Source organism: Lactuca saligna, chromosome 6 (assembly GCF_052625555.1).
Source record: "Lactuca saligna cultivar CGN05327 chromosome 6, ASM5262555v1, whole genome shotgun sequence".
Classification (NCBI taxonomy): Eukaryota; Viridiplantae; Streptophyta; class Magnoliopsida; order Asterales; family Asteraceae; genus Lactuca; species Lactuca saligna.
In genome coordinates this window covers 54,354,760-54,370,667 of record NC_136422.1, presented here as the reverse complement: position 1 = coordinate 54,370,667, position 15,908 = coordinate 54,354,760, and the positions used below count along the sequence as shown (strand labels likewise).

At 31.7% G+C, this 15,908-nt stretch overlaps 1 protein-coding gene across 1 annotated transcript; it reads right to left on the bottom strand.

The window, feature by feature from the left end:
* Positions 1-2,496: 2,496 nt before the first annotated feature.
* On the bottom strand, positions 2,497-8,400 carry LOC145001984 (aldehyde dehydrogenase family 3 member F1-like). The gene is made up of 10 exons (XM_078961302.1): positions 8,159-8,400; positions 7,783-7,851; positions 5,676-5,772; positions 5,374-5,580; positions 4,020-4,144; positions 3,817-3,921; positions 3,552-3,724; positions 3,306-3,396; positions 3,007-3,156; positions 2,497-2,919 (listed from the first exon to the last, which is right to left on the bottom strand). The coding sequence occupies exons 1-10, from the start codon at positions 8,348-8,350 to the stop codon at positions 2,677-2,679; spliced, it is 1,452 nt and encodes a 483-aa protein (XP_078817428.1). The 5' UTR covers positions 8,351-8,400; the 3' UTR covers positions 2,497-2,676.
* Positions 8,401-15,908: the final 7,508 nt, after the last annotated feature.

The window sequence follows — 15,908 nt, the reverse complement described above, 5'->3', positions numbered from 1 at the left end:
CAATGGTGCACATACAACCCTAAAAGCTTTGGATCTATGTTTTCTCTTATAATACATGCAATATTGTTTCCAAAGTTTTAAGCCTACAACTAGCATAAACATCATAGAAATGAGTTATAGAATTACCTCTTTGTTGTAGCTTATAGTTTTGGCCTTTAAGAACTTAGCACTAATAGTATGAATGGCTCAAATGGAATCACAACACACCTAGGACAAAGGATGACTTTTGAGAGAATATTCATGCACCTAAAATCGGCTCATGGAACTCCAAGGATCACTAGTGTGCCATTTTGGATGCCAATGGCTTCTTATATAGTGTGGCAAGATTAGGGTTAATTCCATGTAAACCATAATGTCCATGACCTTCCATATTCCTTAGGCTCCATAGGTTCAAACCCCCATGGATCATCCATGGGTTGTAACATTGGTTTAGCCCAACCTAAAGAATCATGGATCATTGGCCCACACCGATCATTGGCCCACACCATAAGAATGAATGATTTACCAATCAACCCCTTATATTTAATTAGTCTCTTTTGATCACAAAACTAATTCCAAATTATTTCTTGATCAATACTAATTAAATAATATGATTTCGTATTAATACATTAGAACTTATAATATATTAACAAATCATAAATAAACTCTTCTTAAAAGTCCATCCTATCAAATTGTCCTGGTGATATGCAACCCAAATGAACCATGCTACTCTCGGCTCAAGTACATACCAATTATAGCTATGAGCTTAGACACCTAATCCAACAATTTCATGAAAATCAGCATGTCAAAAGTCTGTCTCTTGTTCCTCCACTGAAGCAAAATACAAAGCCCTAGAAAATACAACAACTGAGGTTTTCAGAACTTGCTCACGAAACTTGATGTACAACAATTATCCCATCCTACACTTTTTTGTGATAATACAGGTGCAACCTATCTATGTGCTAACCCAATTTATACTTGGCCTTTACAAGACCCGATGTCTCCTTTGTTGTTAACCGGTTAGCCTAATTTATGCACTCTCCTTCAGAAAATCATTGGCAGGCATTAAAATGAGTACTACTCTATCTAAAAGGCATAATCCATCATGGACTCTATCTTAAACGAGGCTCTTCTCTTGATCTACAAGCCTTCTCTGACTATGATTAGGGAAATATCTTGAATGGAGGATGCTCTACCACTGCTTACATTCTTTAACTGGGCTCCAACATTATTTCATGGAAATCAGAACGTCAAAAGTCAGTCTCTTGTTCCTCCACTGAAGCAAAATACAAAGCTCTAGAAAATACAACGGCTGAGGTTTCTTGGGTTCAGAACTTGCTCACAGAACTTGATGTACAACAATCATCCCTTCCTACATTTTTTGTGATAATACAGGTGCCACCTATCTATGTGCTAACCCATTTTGTCATTCATGCATGAAACACATCGCTTTGGACTATCATTTTGTACGTGAGAAGGTTGCTGCTGGCTCTTTAAAGGTTTTGCATATCAATTCTAATGATCAACTGGCAGATGCCCTCACCAAGTGTGACATCCGGATTTCCAGGTATATTATTTACTTATTGATTTTGAGAATTATTGAGCAACTCGACGAGTTGGTGCTACAACTCGTCGAGTAGGGTCGGGTGCGGCCACGTGGGATTAATGACTTACTCGACAAGTCCGAGAGTCGACTCGCCGAGTAAGCGCTGTGAGATGAAACCCTAAATCCTTGGGTTTGGGACCTATATAAGGACGCTTATAGCCTCATTTGCGGCTCCCTATCTGCTTACCTTCACTGAGAGAAACCCTAATCGTCCCCTTGAGATTTAGAGAAAGTGTTGAGCTAATATTGACAACTTTAGTGCATTTTTGGAAGAGAATAGGAGGATTTCAAGCAACCGTGAACAGTAATGAATAGTAACCATGAACAGTAATCGCCGATGAACAGTAACTGTGATGAATAGTAATTGTGATGAACAGTAACACCGGGGGTGATAGTAACCGTGAATAGTAATCGTTGGTGAACAGTGCCGATGAACAATAACTCACCCCCCAAAAACGAAAAAAATACAGATAATCAACCGAGCTCTGATACCAAGTAAACTAACAAGTGTAAGACATATAACGGCTATGATTTTGTATTATTATAAAAAAAAAGTACAAATATAATGAATGGGAAAGACATAATATATAGACAAGCTAATTGGAGTTTCTTAACGAAAAGGTCAAATCATAAAACCTAATATAAAATAAAGCCCAAAACCTTATTAGGCTAACATGTCACACATCGATTCGAAAAGAAAAAAAAAAAATTACATCACTGACAAAATTATTTCTCATAACTTATTTTCGGATTGTTTATAAAAAGGCTGGCTTCAAACTTAATTGGTTTGATTGGTCGTAAACCCCCAGCCTTGGAATTACTTATTTGTAACGTTGCTTGATTTCTAGCACCTTACTCATTTAATGAACTTTTGTGCATTCTAAAGAAACATTGATGAATAACAAACCAAGAAAAACTCAACAACCCAAATCTATAAAACTTAGTTTTAACCCAAAACACCCACGAAATGTAGAAACCATACTCCCACTCTACAAGGACTCGATTAGAAAATGATATTAAACAATGATTTCATAAATCTTAGATATACAACTCCGGTTTTATCACAAACACTAACAACTAAAAGTAAATCTTCAAGCCTTTCTTTTCAAACCCAATGCAATCAACACAGCTCCAAGATAATCGTACCTAAAGCCAGCCTTGATTATTTGCAACTTTTTATCATCCCATGGTGGATATCTGAACCACATATCTATAAAAAAGCTCCTCGTCATCACCACCTTTTCGTGACTAAAATTTTCGAAAGAGTATTTTCCATGGTATCTTCCAAATCCACTCCCTCCAACTCCACCAAATGGTAATGTATCTATTGCATACTGTATTTATTGAAATTTTAAACAAAAAATGAGGTTAATTAATATTACTAAATAAAAAATAAATGATGTCACAAGCTAAAATATTACTTGAAGAATGATGTCATTGAACATAATGCTTCCCGATGACGTCTCGGAAACCAATCTTTTACGGAGGATTTCATCTTTTGTAAAGGCATACAAAGCAAGTGGTTTAGGCCTTGATGTTATAAACTCTATACTTTCTTCAATTCTCTCCAACTGCATCCAAAAGTTGTTACATTAATTCTTACAATTTTATGACGTTACTTTTTTAAGGGCATCCCTCTCAAGACACATTTTATGACGACAGAGATGTTACAATATATGCTAACGCACATAACTTTAAGGGTTGCATATAACTTTCTTACTGTGATAATGGGAAGCAATGGACCAAAAATTTCTTCGGTCATAATTGCAGCATCAAGTGGAGGATCCACCAATATTGTTGGCCCAAAGAACCTACATGTCGATGTAATTTAATTAACTCAAAGAAAAATACATACCAAAACTATATGAATTTCCTATGATAAAAATAAAAACATAAACTATGTTTTAAGACATCGTTTTTTATTTTAAAGTACCACATCCTCAAAAAACAGAAATAAGGGACTTACAAGCTCTCTTCATCAAAGGAACCTCCATAAACAATTGAAGATTTGACCTTCGGTTCATCTATGAGACTCTTCAGTCTTGAAAATTGCTTCTTGTTAATGATCTTAGACATGCTACGAGATTCATTTGGATCATCTCCAAAACATTGCTTGATATATTTTTTCAATAATTCCACCTAATATAATAAAACAATTATCTAAATTTATCATAAAAAGTTAAAAAGAAAAAAAAAAACAACCCTATGTAAAGAAAAATATGGTATTTTACCAAATTTGACAAGTTCTTTTTCTCAATGAGAATATAATCAACGCCTATACAAGCTTGCCCCGCACAAGCTCCGAATTTCCCCCAAACGATCCTTTTTGTCGCTATCTGTAATTGGAAAATTTGATAAATTTTTTTATTACAAATTAGCAAAAATAATTCATAAATATATTTTATTTATTTTATTATTATAAAATGGAAATTACTTTAGCGTCCCAAGAACTTGAAAAGGAATCAACCACAACAGGGCATTTTCCACCCAACTCTAAAGTTACTGGGGTTAAATGTTGTGTGGCAGCATACATCACAGTTTTTCCAACTCGTGTACTTCCTGTAAATAAATAAAAATCAAAATTAAAATGTCATTTAATATTTTCTTAAAAATTAATTTTACGATTAGAGTTTCCAACCTAGCCGAATTCTATAAATTGTCATAAAATATTGTAAACTGTTGGTAAGTTGGTTAAATTATATTTTTGTTCCATGGGTATATTTAATTATTGCAAATTTGGTCATAACTTTTTTCTTATAATTATGATCATCATTTGAGGTTTTTGTAACAGTTTGATCTTGTTTCAACTAAAATAACTATTTTAATGACTATTTTGTAATAAATATAGCTGAGGTTTGCAAGAATAATTTAAATATAATAATACTACTGAAACAGGAATCAAACATATTATAAAATTTTCAAATAAAGACGGTTATTACAAAAATCAGATATACATAAGTAAAATGATTTAATTTATTCAAATATTATATTATTGTAGAAAATCAGAACAAATTGATTGCAAATCTAGGTGTATTAAATGAACTAAATATTTTTCAAATAAAAATTTTAGTTGATTCTTGATAATATCATTAGAAAACAAGAAAACTTCCATAATATAACCATTACATCGATATCAATATCAATATTGCTATAACAATATGTCAAATCAATGTTACAATTGTGACACTTAGATTTATGTTAAGTAATATTGTTCATTTAATTTAATATTTGAGTAAATTACTAAAATCGTCTCTATGGTTTGGTTAAATTGCACGTTTGGTCCCTAAATTTTCTTTTGCACTCGGATCGTTCTGTGGTTTGATTTTGTTGCATTTTTCGTCCATGTGGTTTGATTTTGTTGCGTTTTTCGTCCCTTACATAAAGTTAGGGACCAAACATGCAATTTTGACCAAACCATAGGGACGAAAAATGCAACAAAATCAAACCACAGAGACGATCAAAGTGCAAAATAAAAGTTAAGGACCAAATATACAATTTTAAACAAACCTCAAGGACGATTTCAATAATTTACTCTTAATATTTCAACATTTTCACAATATTTGAACAACTATGACATGTGATTAGTACTTAACAAAATTGTCTCAGCAAATGTATTCTTGTATGTCTACTGCCATCCACTAAAATATAAAATTTAAGAATAACACGAAAAAAAATGTAAAATTTCATACAAATGGAAGAAAATTGGAATTTATATGGTTAAACGTTTTGAAAAAACAATTTGAGGTAGTTATATGAAACTTAATTGCTATTTAATTATATAAACAAACCTGTGAAGAAAATTTTGTCAAATCTATGTTGAAGTAGTTTTTCACCAATATCTGATCCACCTTCAATAACCTTAACCGCAGTACAATCAAGATAATCATAGATTGTTTCAGCAAGAATGGAAGAACAAGAAGGAGCTAACTCTGAAGGCTTTAAGATTACTACATTCCCTGCAGCTAATGCCCCGATCATTGGTTCCAACGATAATCCTGAATTCGAAATGTTATGATGTGCATAACGGTGGTGTTAGAAAGTATGAGGAGTTTTTATGAAGAAAAAAAAAGTTCGAGGGTCATTTTTGTACCAATGGGGAAGTTCCAAGATGAGATGATGAGAACAACACCTAGAGGCTCAGGAAGCAACTCTGCTCTGCTGGGGAACGCAGCTAGGGGTAATTTAGCCTGTTAACAATTATTCATGAAGTAAATTACAATTCTATCCTCGAACAAACATAATCATTGACGTTTCTAGCTTAAAAGTGATTTGTTTTGCCATACACAATAATTTATACATTATATAGTTATACAGTACTACAACATTTTAAAGCTATGCATAAAAAAAATATGTAATGTAAAAATTATGTAAAAATCATGGTATGTCTTAATCAGCCACTTTAGGTACAAACTATGAACATTTATTATTCTGAGAAAACATGTGACATAAGTAATATAAACTGTACCTTAACTATATATCAAGTTTCAGTTTAGGCCCATGATCGTACATTATCATTTATGGTGAATGTTCTAGGTTCAAAACAATTTTTGAAGGGCCATGATTTTTTTTTTTTTTTTTTTTTTTTTGGTCATAAGAGCATCCACAAATTGAATGCTCATAAAAAAAATAAAATGATGATTATGATTGAATAAGTGTTTAATGGGTTATAGGTGTTATAAGTAAAATTGTATAGATATTTAATTAATGATGTACTTATTATTCACAAGAGGAAGAAGTGTCGGGATATTTTCTGATTCGAGATGTCCACTGTCAGTAACGGTATGGGAGTGGATCTTTAAATGTTGCGATATTCCTACCCCACAATTTGATACCATTCGAGAGCTCATCTTTTCTTACAAAGAACTGAGGAAGATGCCCAAAGATGAGAAATAATCTCATGAGTGTATGCCGTGGTCATATCTGGCTGATATGGAAATCAAGATGTGACCTGGTTTTAAAAACATCTGAATTGCTCCAACTAAGATAGCCCACAATGTCAAATCCCTAGTGCACACATATGTAAATCACAGGACATCATATTGTCATTATAAATGAGTTGAGTGGTGTGTATGCCCACTTAGATGTCTATAAAAACTAAAAAATTATGATATAAAATGTTTTTGTTTCTGGTTTTTTCTTGCCTCTCTAGCTACTTGCTAGACGGTGACCTTTTAAAATATATTTGTTTGTTCTAAAAAAATCAATTAATGATGTGGTAATCGACTTAGCTCTACAACGTTTGATGGATTGTGGATATCTTAAATGACATATAAACGAAATATATTATTTGGTAGATAATATTTTTTTTTATTTAAAATTAATTTATTATAGTTGTAAATTATTGTAGCTATTATTTAATTTAATTCTTAATCATTGTAATTTAAGATTCATAAATATATTTTTGTTTTATGGTTTCATATAAAGAAATACAAGTTAAAAATAAGTTATACATGAGACCTATTTATAAACTTTTAAAATGTTTATAAATAGCAAAGATAAGATTACAAATTATAGAAAAAAAAAAAAAAAAAAAAAAAAAAAAGTGTTTTGGTCATGTTATTGTGACTTAGCGTGATATGTTTTCATACCAACACTTAACTGGAGTATTTTATTGATTCGTGCATTAATGAGACTTCACATGCATGATTACATCAGACCTACACACATGGCTTGGTGTGTACATAAGCACACGCTTACATGTATTCATGCATCGAATTTATTGTTATCAACAAATTTACGTACTTCCATATAATCACATGATATTATATTATAATCAGTAATAACTAAATATCTTTCTTCTATATTTTGTTTTTATCTATCATTTTATTTATACAATTAAGATACTTGTTATTAAAAATTGTAATTGCTCAATCAAATAAACAAGAAAATGGTGACAAGTGTCTTAAGTATATGAAAAGAAGGATGGATAAAAGTATCTTTAATTTCTCTATAATCAGTATTTTGATATATAACCCTAAGAATATAATTTTGCTACCTGCATGTAAACAAAAGTTTCTTCTTACTTGAAAACAGTTAAACTTATCTGATTTTTGCAAAAAAAAAAAACAATAGCTTCTTTAATTTCTTCATATAACTTAAAAGCTAAGTGGACCAAAGTTGGAACATAGTACAAAATGAAGGTTCCAGTTGTGTAATTTAGTCATAAAACTAAACCTCTAAACGGATACGGAATTAACCTTTTTGGCAGCCATCCATTGCTTCAAGTTTCCGAGAGCATAATGTATAGATTTCACCACTAGACCAATCTGCATAGATTCGTTAATAAATCATTTAATTTGGATATTAACTTTTACAATGAACACACACTAAGTGGGAATTTGGACTATCGATCGAAAGTGATTTAGATTTTTTATCATTCAAAGTAATCGAAGAAGCAAAAGAAGACAATATATGAATGAAGATTTATGAAACTATTCATGGCTTTAAGTTTAAATAACTGAGTCTGGTTTACAATGAACTCTAGAAACTCGGAATCAATTTGTTTATGATCAGTCGACTCACGTTGCATGAGAATTCCAACCTGAAATAGTTCCTATCATACGTGAAAATTACCTCATCTCTATAGGCTTCAACGTGATGCTTGCCTAGATCTTGTTTAAGAGCCATGGAAATGTCACTTTCTCTGTCTTCAAGGATATGGAGTAAACCCTGGAGCTGCGAAATCCTCCATGATGATTCCTTTGTTTTCCCGGAATGAAAAGTTTCCCTCAATTCCTTCAAATCTGATTCCAAATTGCTTCGCATTTTTGAGGATTTGTTTTAGTATAGTACTAAAGTTGGACCAAGGGTAGAGGCTCGTGGCATTGTAATTTATAGAAAGAAGTAGGAATTGAATATCGTGGAAGACGTCATGACTACTCAACCACCAAATTCAACTACCAAATTCAAGCCTTTTGGACCGCTTCACTTGGGTTATCTCATGTTTGTTGTTTGTTTATCATTCAACTAGAAATTAAATTTAAAGGCAAAACTCTTATTCAAATAAATTTTAAAAGGTTACATTAGAAAATAAAAACGTATGTTACGCTCGTATTAAGATATATCTTATTTTTACCAATAATAAATGGTGACTAGTATAGTCTTATACTCTTGTTGGAGTATAAAGAAATCAAAAAAGGGTTTGAATCGTTTCATTAGAACTTTTTCATTAGTTAGCATTCGTAATGCTAGAAGGTATTTATACAAGTTGCAAAAGAAACTTAAATATAGGAGACTAATTATTCATTAAAATAAAACAAGATAAAGATAAGTATAAGTTGTTGTAATCGGTTTCTTCTACTCCCTTATCAAGCTGGAATGTGAAGATCACGAACACTCAATTTGTCATGGAAGATAACGAAATTTCTCTGTGCCAAGTGGTTTGGTGAAGGTATCGACAACTTGTTCAATACTGTAAATACTAAAAGTCTGAATTTCTCGAGACTTGATGCATTTACATATAATAAAACAATCAGTGTCTATGTGTTTAGTGCGTTTATGCAATACGAGATTGTGGGCAATACGTCGAGCTGTCTGATTATCATGATATAGAGAAGTATGACCATATTGAGGTGCTTCAAGGTCTTGTATAAGCCAAAGAAGCCACAAAATCTCACTAAGGCCAATGATCAATATTCAGCCTCTGCAAATGACTTGAAGACGACATATTGTTTCTTTATCTTCTACGAAATAGAAGCACCACCCAAAGTAATGAAATAACCTATCTTGGAGCGCCTAGTGTGAGGAAAACCAATCCAATCTAACTCTTAAGAAGCCTTAAAAGTGGGATTACCGATTGAGGGGAAAAATGCCTTAACTCATAGTGGCTTTGAGATAGCGAAGTATATAAAGAGCAACATCAAAGTGTAGTTGACGTGGAGACGAGACAAATTGACTCAAAGTGTTGACAACAAGGGTTATGTATGGTCAAGTAACTTGTAGGTATAAGCAACGCTCCATGAGGCATCAAAATTGGCTAACATATCTTTGCCGCGGCTTTGGCCTCTTTCCCAAAAAAAATTTGGCTAACATATGCAAGATTAGTGTCCTCGACATCGTCTAGAGGAATATTTGCTCCATTGGAAACGAATTGGACCGTCAACCTTGAGGGCTATACTCTACAAAGATATCCAATTGGTACTTTCTTCGACTTAACATCATCCCATCTAGAGTCCGTGTTGTTTCAACACTAAGGAAGTATTTTGACCACCACAAGTCTTTAATGTTGGATTTTTCATTCAAATAAGCATTTGTTTTACGAGTGTGATCATTGTTATTTTTGAGAAGGATAACATCACCAACGTAGATAAGTGCAACATTATAAATAGTATGGGTTTTAAAGATAAATATATAGTAAGATTTAAATCCCTTTGACTTAACACCCTCTCATCTAGAGTTTGTGTTGTTTCCACACTAAGAAAGTATTTTACCGGCCCCAAGTTTTTAATGCTAAATTTTTCATCCAAATAAGCCTTTCTTTTATCAATGCAATCATTGTTATTTTTTAGAAGGGTAACATCACGAACGTAGATAAGCACAATAAGATAAATAATGTGAGTTTTAAAGATAAATATATAGTGAGATTTAGGTGTTGTTTGTTTTTTGTCTGCATATTTTCTTGGCATCTTCTGTCTGTGTCACATAGACCAAGCACATATATTATGTTTCACAAACGGTTTGTTTTGAAGACTGCAAACCAAAAAAAATACAGGCATCATCTTCAAACCTCTTCAGACATCTTTTAACCTAAAAACCACATATACTTTTGTTGTTTTTTCTTTTTATTTTTTATTTTTTTAAACTTAGATTTATTCCAACTTTATCTATGATAAATAAATTGAAAAAAAATGTTACCATAGTTAAAAGAAAAAAAAGTTTGATAACACAATCATAACTTTTGTGACAAATTTATAAATAAATATTTAATTACAATAATAATTTATGGAGTTGTTTATATAGATATGCAAAAAAAGAAAAAAAAAATCATAATATTGTCTTATATTTTTTGTACCAAATTTTATAAAACTTTATTTAATACAACATTGTTCATTTTTGGAAAAAATATTTATGGTCAGTTTTTAATTGATTTAATTGAAAAAGTAAAAAAAAAAATTGAAAATTTTGATTTAAAATCAAAGCTTATTTTCATTCATGTTATGTGTTCAATTATTTTATCCTTAATTATAATGTTTAGGTATAACTTTACGATCAAAGTTTGTTGATTTTTATTAAATATATATGATAATTATTACCCTTTTATTTTCACTTTTTATACAATAATGCATAAAAGTTAATCTATATTTGTTAATTATCTATAACAAAGTCATAAAATTATCAAAAAGAAACTCTTTTAATTTTTTTTTTTAAATCAGTTTAATTAGATTTTAGTTTATTCTAACACACTGTAGATGTTAAAAAACAAACAGTCTTCTTCTTTCATATCGTAGACGTTTGATCTATCTCTTCTATTGTAAATGTTTGCAGATATGATCTGCAGATTGCAGACATTTTGCCTCAGAAAAAACAAATAAAAAATTAAACTCTGATCAACTCATCTTTGAAGTGTTTCATTACAAGTGATCGCCACCAGGTCATCTTTATCTCATTTGGACTTAACGAGCTTTATGAGGCCATCTAAGCCGGACACAGGGCCGGTCCAAGCGTCTTGCAGGCCCAGGGCGAAAAGAAAAAAATGGGCCCCTAGAATAATAATTTAATTTAATTTTAAAATAAACACATCGTTGCAAAGCCCACAACATAAATATGACCACAATATTACCTAAAAGAGAAATTAGTATCATTTTAATTCAAATTAGTTTTCCTTCATTCAAACTAGACAAACTCAATGATTTGAAAAAATTATGCATAGATCCTTTATAAGTTTGTTCGAAGGCATCAAAAAATTTTTGTTTCTTCCTTTTCTGGCTTCCAGATAAATGTTTTTTGGAAAACATTATAGATTGTAAATACTTAAACACTATCTATTTATAGGAAAATATTAGATCTGATTTTTGGTATATGATTTATGTCTCAAAGTTATAGAAGCCTAATATCATATTCAATTTAAATTAAGGTGCAACTACAAATTAAAATCAGAAACAAACAATCAAACATTTGAAAATTGAAACTGGATTTTAAGTTTTGAATTCTGAATCATATATCAACAAAAAATATTACGTTCTTAAGTAAAAAATCTAAAATGTAGGTAGAATATATAAAGTCAAATCTCGAGAAATCTGAGAACATCCAAAACCAGGAAAAAAAAATATATAACCTTTCAGCATTTGATTAGATACCAGGACTAGGAACGTGAATACAAAATAAAATCAGAAACATCACTAAAACATCAGAATGATTAAAAATGGATTTAAATTTTTGAGTTTTGAATCAAATATCTACAAAAAAGTTACATTGTTAAGTAAAAAAAAATGAAACCTAGGTAAAAGCTAGAAATAATTGACAGTCCAGTTTCCAGCAATCTGAGACACAGATGCACAAACAAAATAAAAAAAATTAAATAAATAATAATAAAATATAAGAAACATGAATAATAAATCAAATCAGGGACTAATACTAGTTGAAAAACAAAAGATCAAAGGAAAAACAAACAAAAAAAAATCTATGGTCAACCTTATGGTTTTTATCTCATTCGTCGGGTACTTTGCAAATTTGCATTCACTCGACATAACTGATTATAATCTGAAGGCTGGTAAGAGGCTACGAGAAAGGAAGAAATCGCGCAAGATAATTGATTATGAATCATTATTTTGATTAGGATTCACGAGGCAACAAGTAGGATTCACGACGTGTCGATTTGATTAATTGGTTCCCACAAGATGTAGATTCCTGAAAGACACCTTAAACGGCAGTATTTGCTTAACGTTACTTCAAAACAAGTTCCAGAGTCTGGATAAAAGAGGTTATTTTATTGGCCTAAAGTTCAGTTAATTTGGTAATTGGGCCTTTAGAAGACATATACATCAATTTATTATATATATATATATATATATATATATATATATATATATATATATATATATATATATATATATATATATATATATATATATATATATATATATATATATCAGAAATTTTGGGCCCCTAAGAGTCGTGGGCCCTGGGCGATCGCCCGGGTTGCCCACCGTCAGGACCGGCCCTGGCCGGACAACAATCACATAAGAAAACTATGAACATCTGTGCAATAAATTAAACACTTTTGACATATTGAAGACGCGAAAGCAACAAGTCACTCTAAATTGAAATTTTAACGATATAAGTAAAATCAATCATTGATAACCATCCAAAAAATAACAAATCACTTATGGTTTAGGCTTGAGGGAGTTGTCACGGTAGCCAGCCACGTTGGCCATGACACCCACTTCCCTTGGTGTATGGCAGCTTGTGTTGAGCTCAACTACCGTATGTCACAACTTCTATCTTCTTTACTCCAACTCTCTCTCTCTCTCTCTCTATATATATATATATATATATATATATATATATATATATATATATATATATATATATATATCCCATTTTGCTTATTTTTTTTTCAAAATCGAGTTTATTTTGTATTATAAATAACACCATCAATCATTCAATTTTACCACAACTAAAAATACTTCTTCCACCTCTTTAAAAAGCTATAACATTTAGTTTTTTTCTCCTTTTTTTAATCTCATGTTATGTTGTTTTTTTTATATAATTTTTAGACATTCAATTTTGTGTGTGTGTGTGTGTTTTTTTTTTTTTGAGTTTTTAGGTTTTTAGTTTCATGATATGTATTTTTACTATTGAAATTTTAAGTTTTTATTAACATTAAATTGTTTAAATAAATTTAAAAAAAAAATAATACATGTCATGGTTACTATTGGCAAAAAAAAGATCTTTGAGGTGAAATTAAAGTGAAAAAAAGATCTTTGAGGTGACATTAAATCGACATTGATATAAGGTAAAAGATGATTAACAACCATGTCAACACTTCCTCCAATCTTAAAAAATTCCCTCATATCGTCATGTGTCAGTTGACATGAATAATTACAAAACCACCATCGTGTCCACCTTAACATCATGATTCATGAGATTTCTAGTAACTCATATTTATAAGTTGGTTGATATCTTTTTTAGAATGATGGAATTGGTGTTTGTTTATGAATGATTATGTGGTCAAACTGTGAAAGTCAAGATTAGATTGATGTGTTAAATGTCAAAATCAGAACAAAGATTAGTCGATGCGAAGGAAATCAGTGCGAGATCATTGTTGTTTATCAAACATCTATGTTTTTCCAATTCCAAAGTTTGATTTGCGAAGGCATCATCAGAACGAAGTTCTCGCAGATTATAAGGTCTCGCAGTGATGGGTCTTGCAATCACAATCTAATGCTTCACAATTGACTGGTCTCGCATTTGGTGCTTCGCAGATTATAACGTTCGCAATTGTTGGTCTCGTATCAGAAAGAGTTATTGTGTTATCGTCGATGTTGCTCTCCCATTTATCAGAAAACAAATTGGGGAAAATGATACAGTTTTCCATCTTTGGTCCTCACACTTTCAACATATTGGTAATTTTGATTCATTATCAGAAACGATTGCAAATTCAAGGGTGGGTGATCACTGATTAGATTTGATTTTTTCCGTGAACATATTTCTCGTGAACAGTACTTAAAATCTATGATCACTGTCTCACCGGAAAACCCAAACTATCACATAATAAATGTTGAGTCAATACACAACATAACAGTCTTGGCTAAGGGGGGTCCACTTAATCCATCATGTCCATTCTCGTTTATTGGGCCAAGGCCCAATTCTAAGTCCATAACCTTGAAAGTCTTTATGCAAGGCCCATTATTAGCCCAATTTACTAAATTAGGCCCAACTTCCTTATTGGGCTTAACCTCATGATCCACTATCACGAAAACTGGTCCAAAACATATCTACTCATAAAGTCCAGCAAGGCCCAAACCCTACTAGCCCAAAAAGTAGCCCAAACCCAAAGCCCAAATCACCAAAAGTCCACAGAAGGCGTACGCTGGGCATACCCCAAGGCTACACGGGGCGTACATAAGTCTCGCATTGACTGGAAAACGGGGTCATTGACTTAGTACGTTAGGCGTACAGAACCTTACGTTGGGCGTACGCAAGGTTTCACCAAAACCCTAATAAGTGTTTAATGGCTTAAACACTTAAGCCCAAACTCCATATCCAGTGACCAAATGTGCCTAAGACTCATAAAGTCTTGAACTTTAGCACTGTGGACATCCATAAAGCTCTTACTCCAAGGTTTTAATCCATTAAGACCCGTCTACTACATGCATGGGACATCATAAGCAATTGGAACCTCATTATTATCACTTAAGACCTCTTCAAGGTCCAGAAAGGACAACTTTTCTTGTCCAAAATGTATCATGCACCATATTGGGGTTTTTGGGACAAGAAATGGTTCCATAATGCTAGAAAGGCTAGATCTATGACCTACAAGCATAAAGTTTAAAGTTTTTTTTTGCCTTCTGGAGCTTCTAGGGTACAACACAACTTCAGATCTACAAACCAATCTCCTTCTTCAACAATTTGTTGCAATGGCTTCACCTTCAAGAGCTCAAAATACCCACCAACTCACTTTCACACATATGAACTAGGGTTTGGGGACGTTTCTGGAAGATGGAGGCTGATAAGGAGGAGAGAAAATGAGCCAAAAGGATGTTTATATAGCCCCCAACCCGAGATATTAGGGTTTCCTTCTGTTATGAGTGTGCCCAACGTACTAGGGCGCGCCCTAGTACTCCCAGCTTACCCTTATGTACGCATAGCGTACTCCTCCTGGTCCGAAAATTACAATTTAGCCCTTAGGCACTTCATGGCTTTACCCTTCCATCCCTAAGGACTACAAATAACAAAACTTGGGATGTTACAAATAAACAAAGCTCATTTTGATATATCGGCAAAAAAAGGGAGCCATCTTCCCTAATAATTATCCTTTGAATTCATAGAGGATACTATTTTTATTATGGGAACTAATTTGTACACAACAAAAATTATATATATATATATATATAGAAAAAAACCCAAAAATACTCTAAAAATCATAAAAATGCATAAAAAAATATTTATAGATCAAAAAAAAAAAATTTTTGACTTTATTCTTAAAAAATCGAAGCTTTTTTTATAAATTTGTTGAAAAAATTAAAAAATAGTTTATTTTATTTTGTTTTTTTTCAAAATAATTTTCAGAGAAATTATATATAAAGATGTGATTTTTAAGAATATAAAGTCAAAAAAAAGAAAAAGATTTTTGATCTCTAATTATTTTTTTATTTATTTTTAT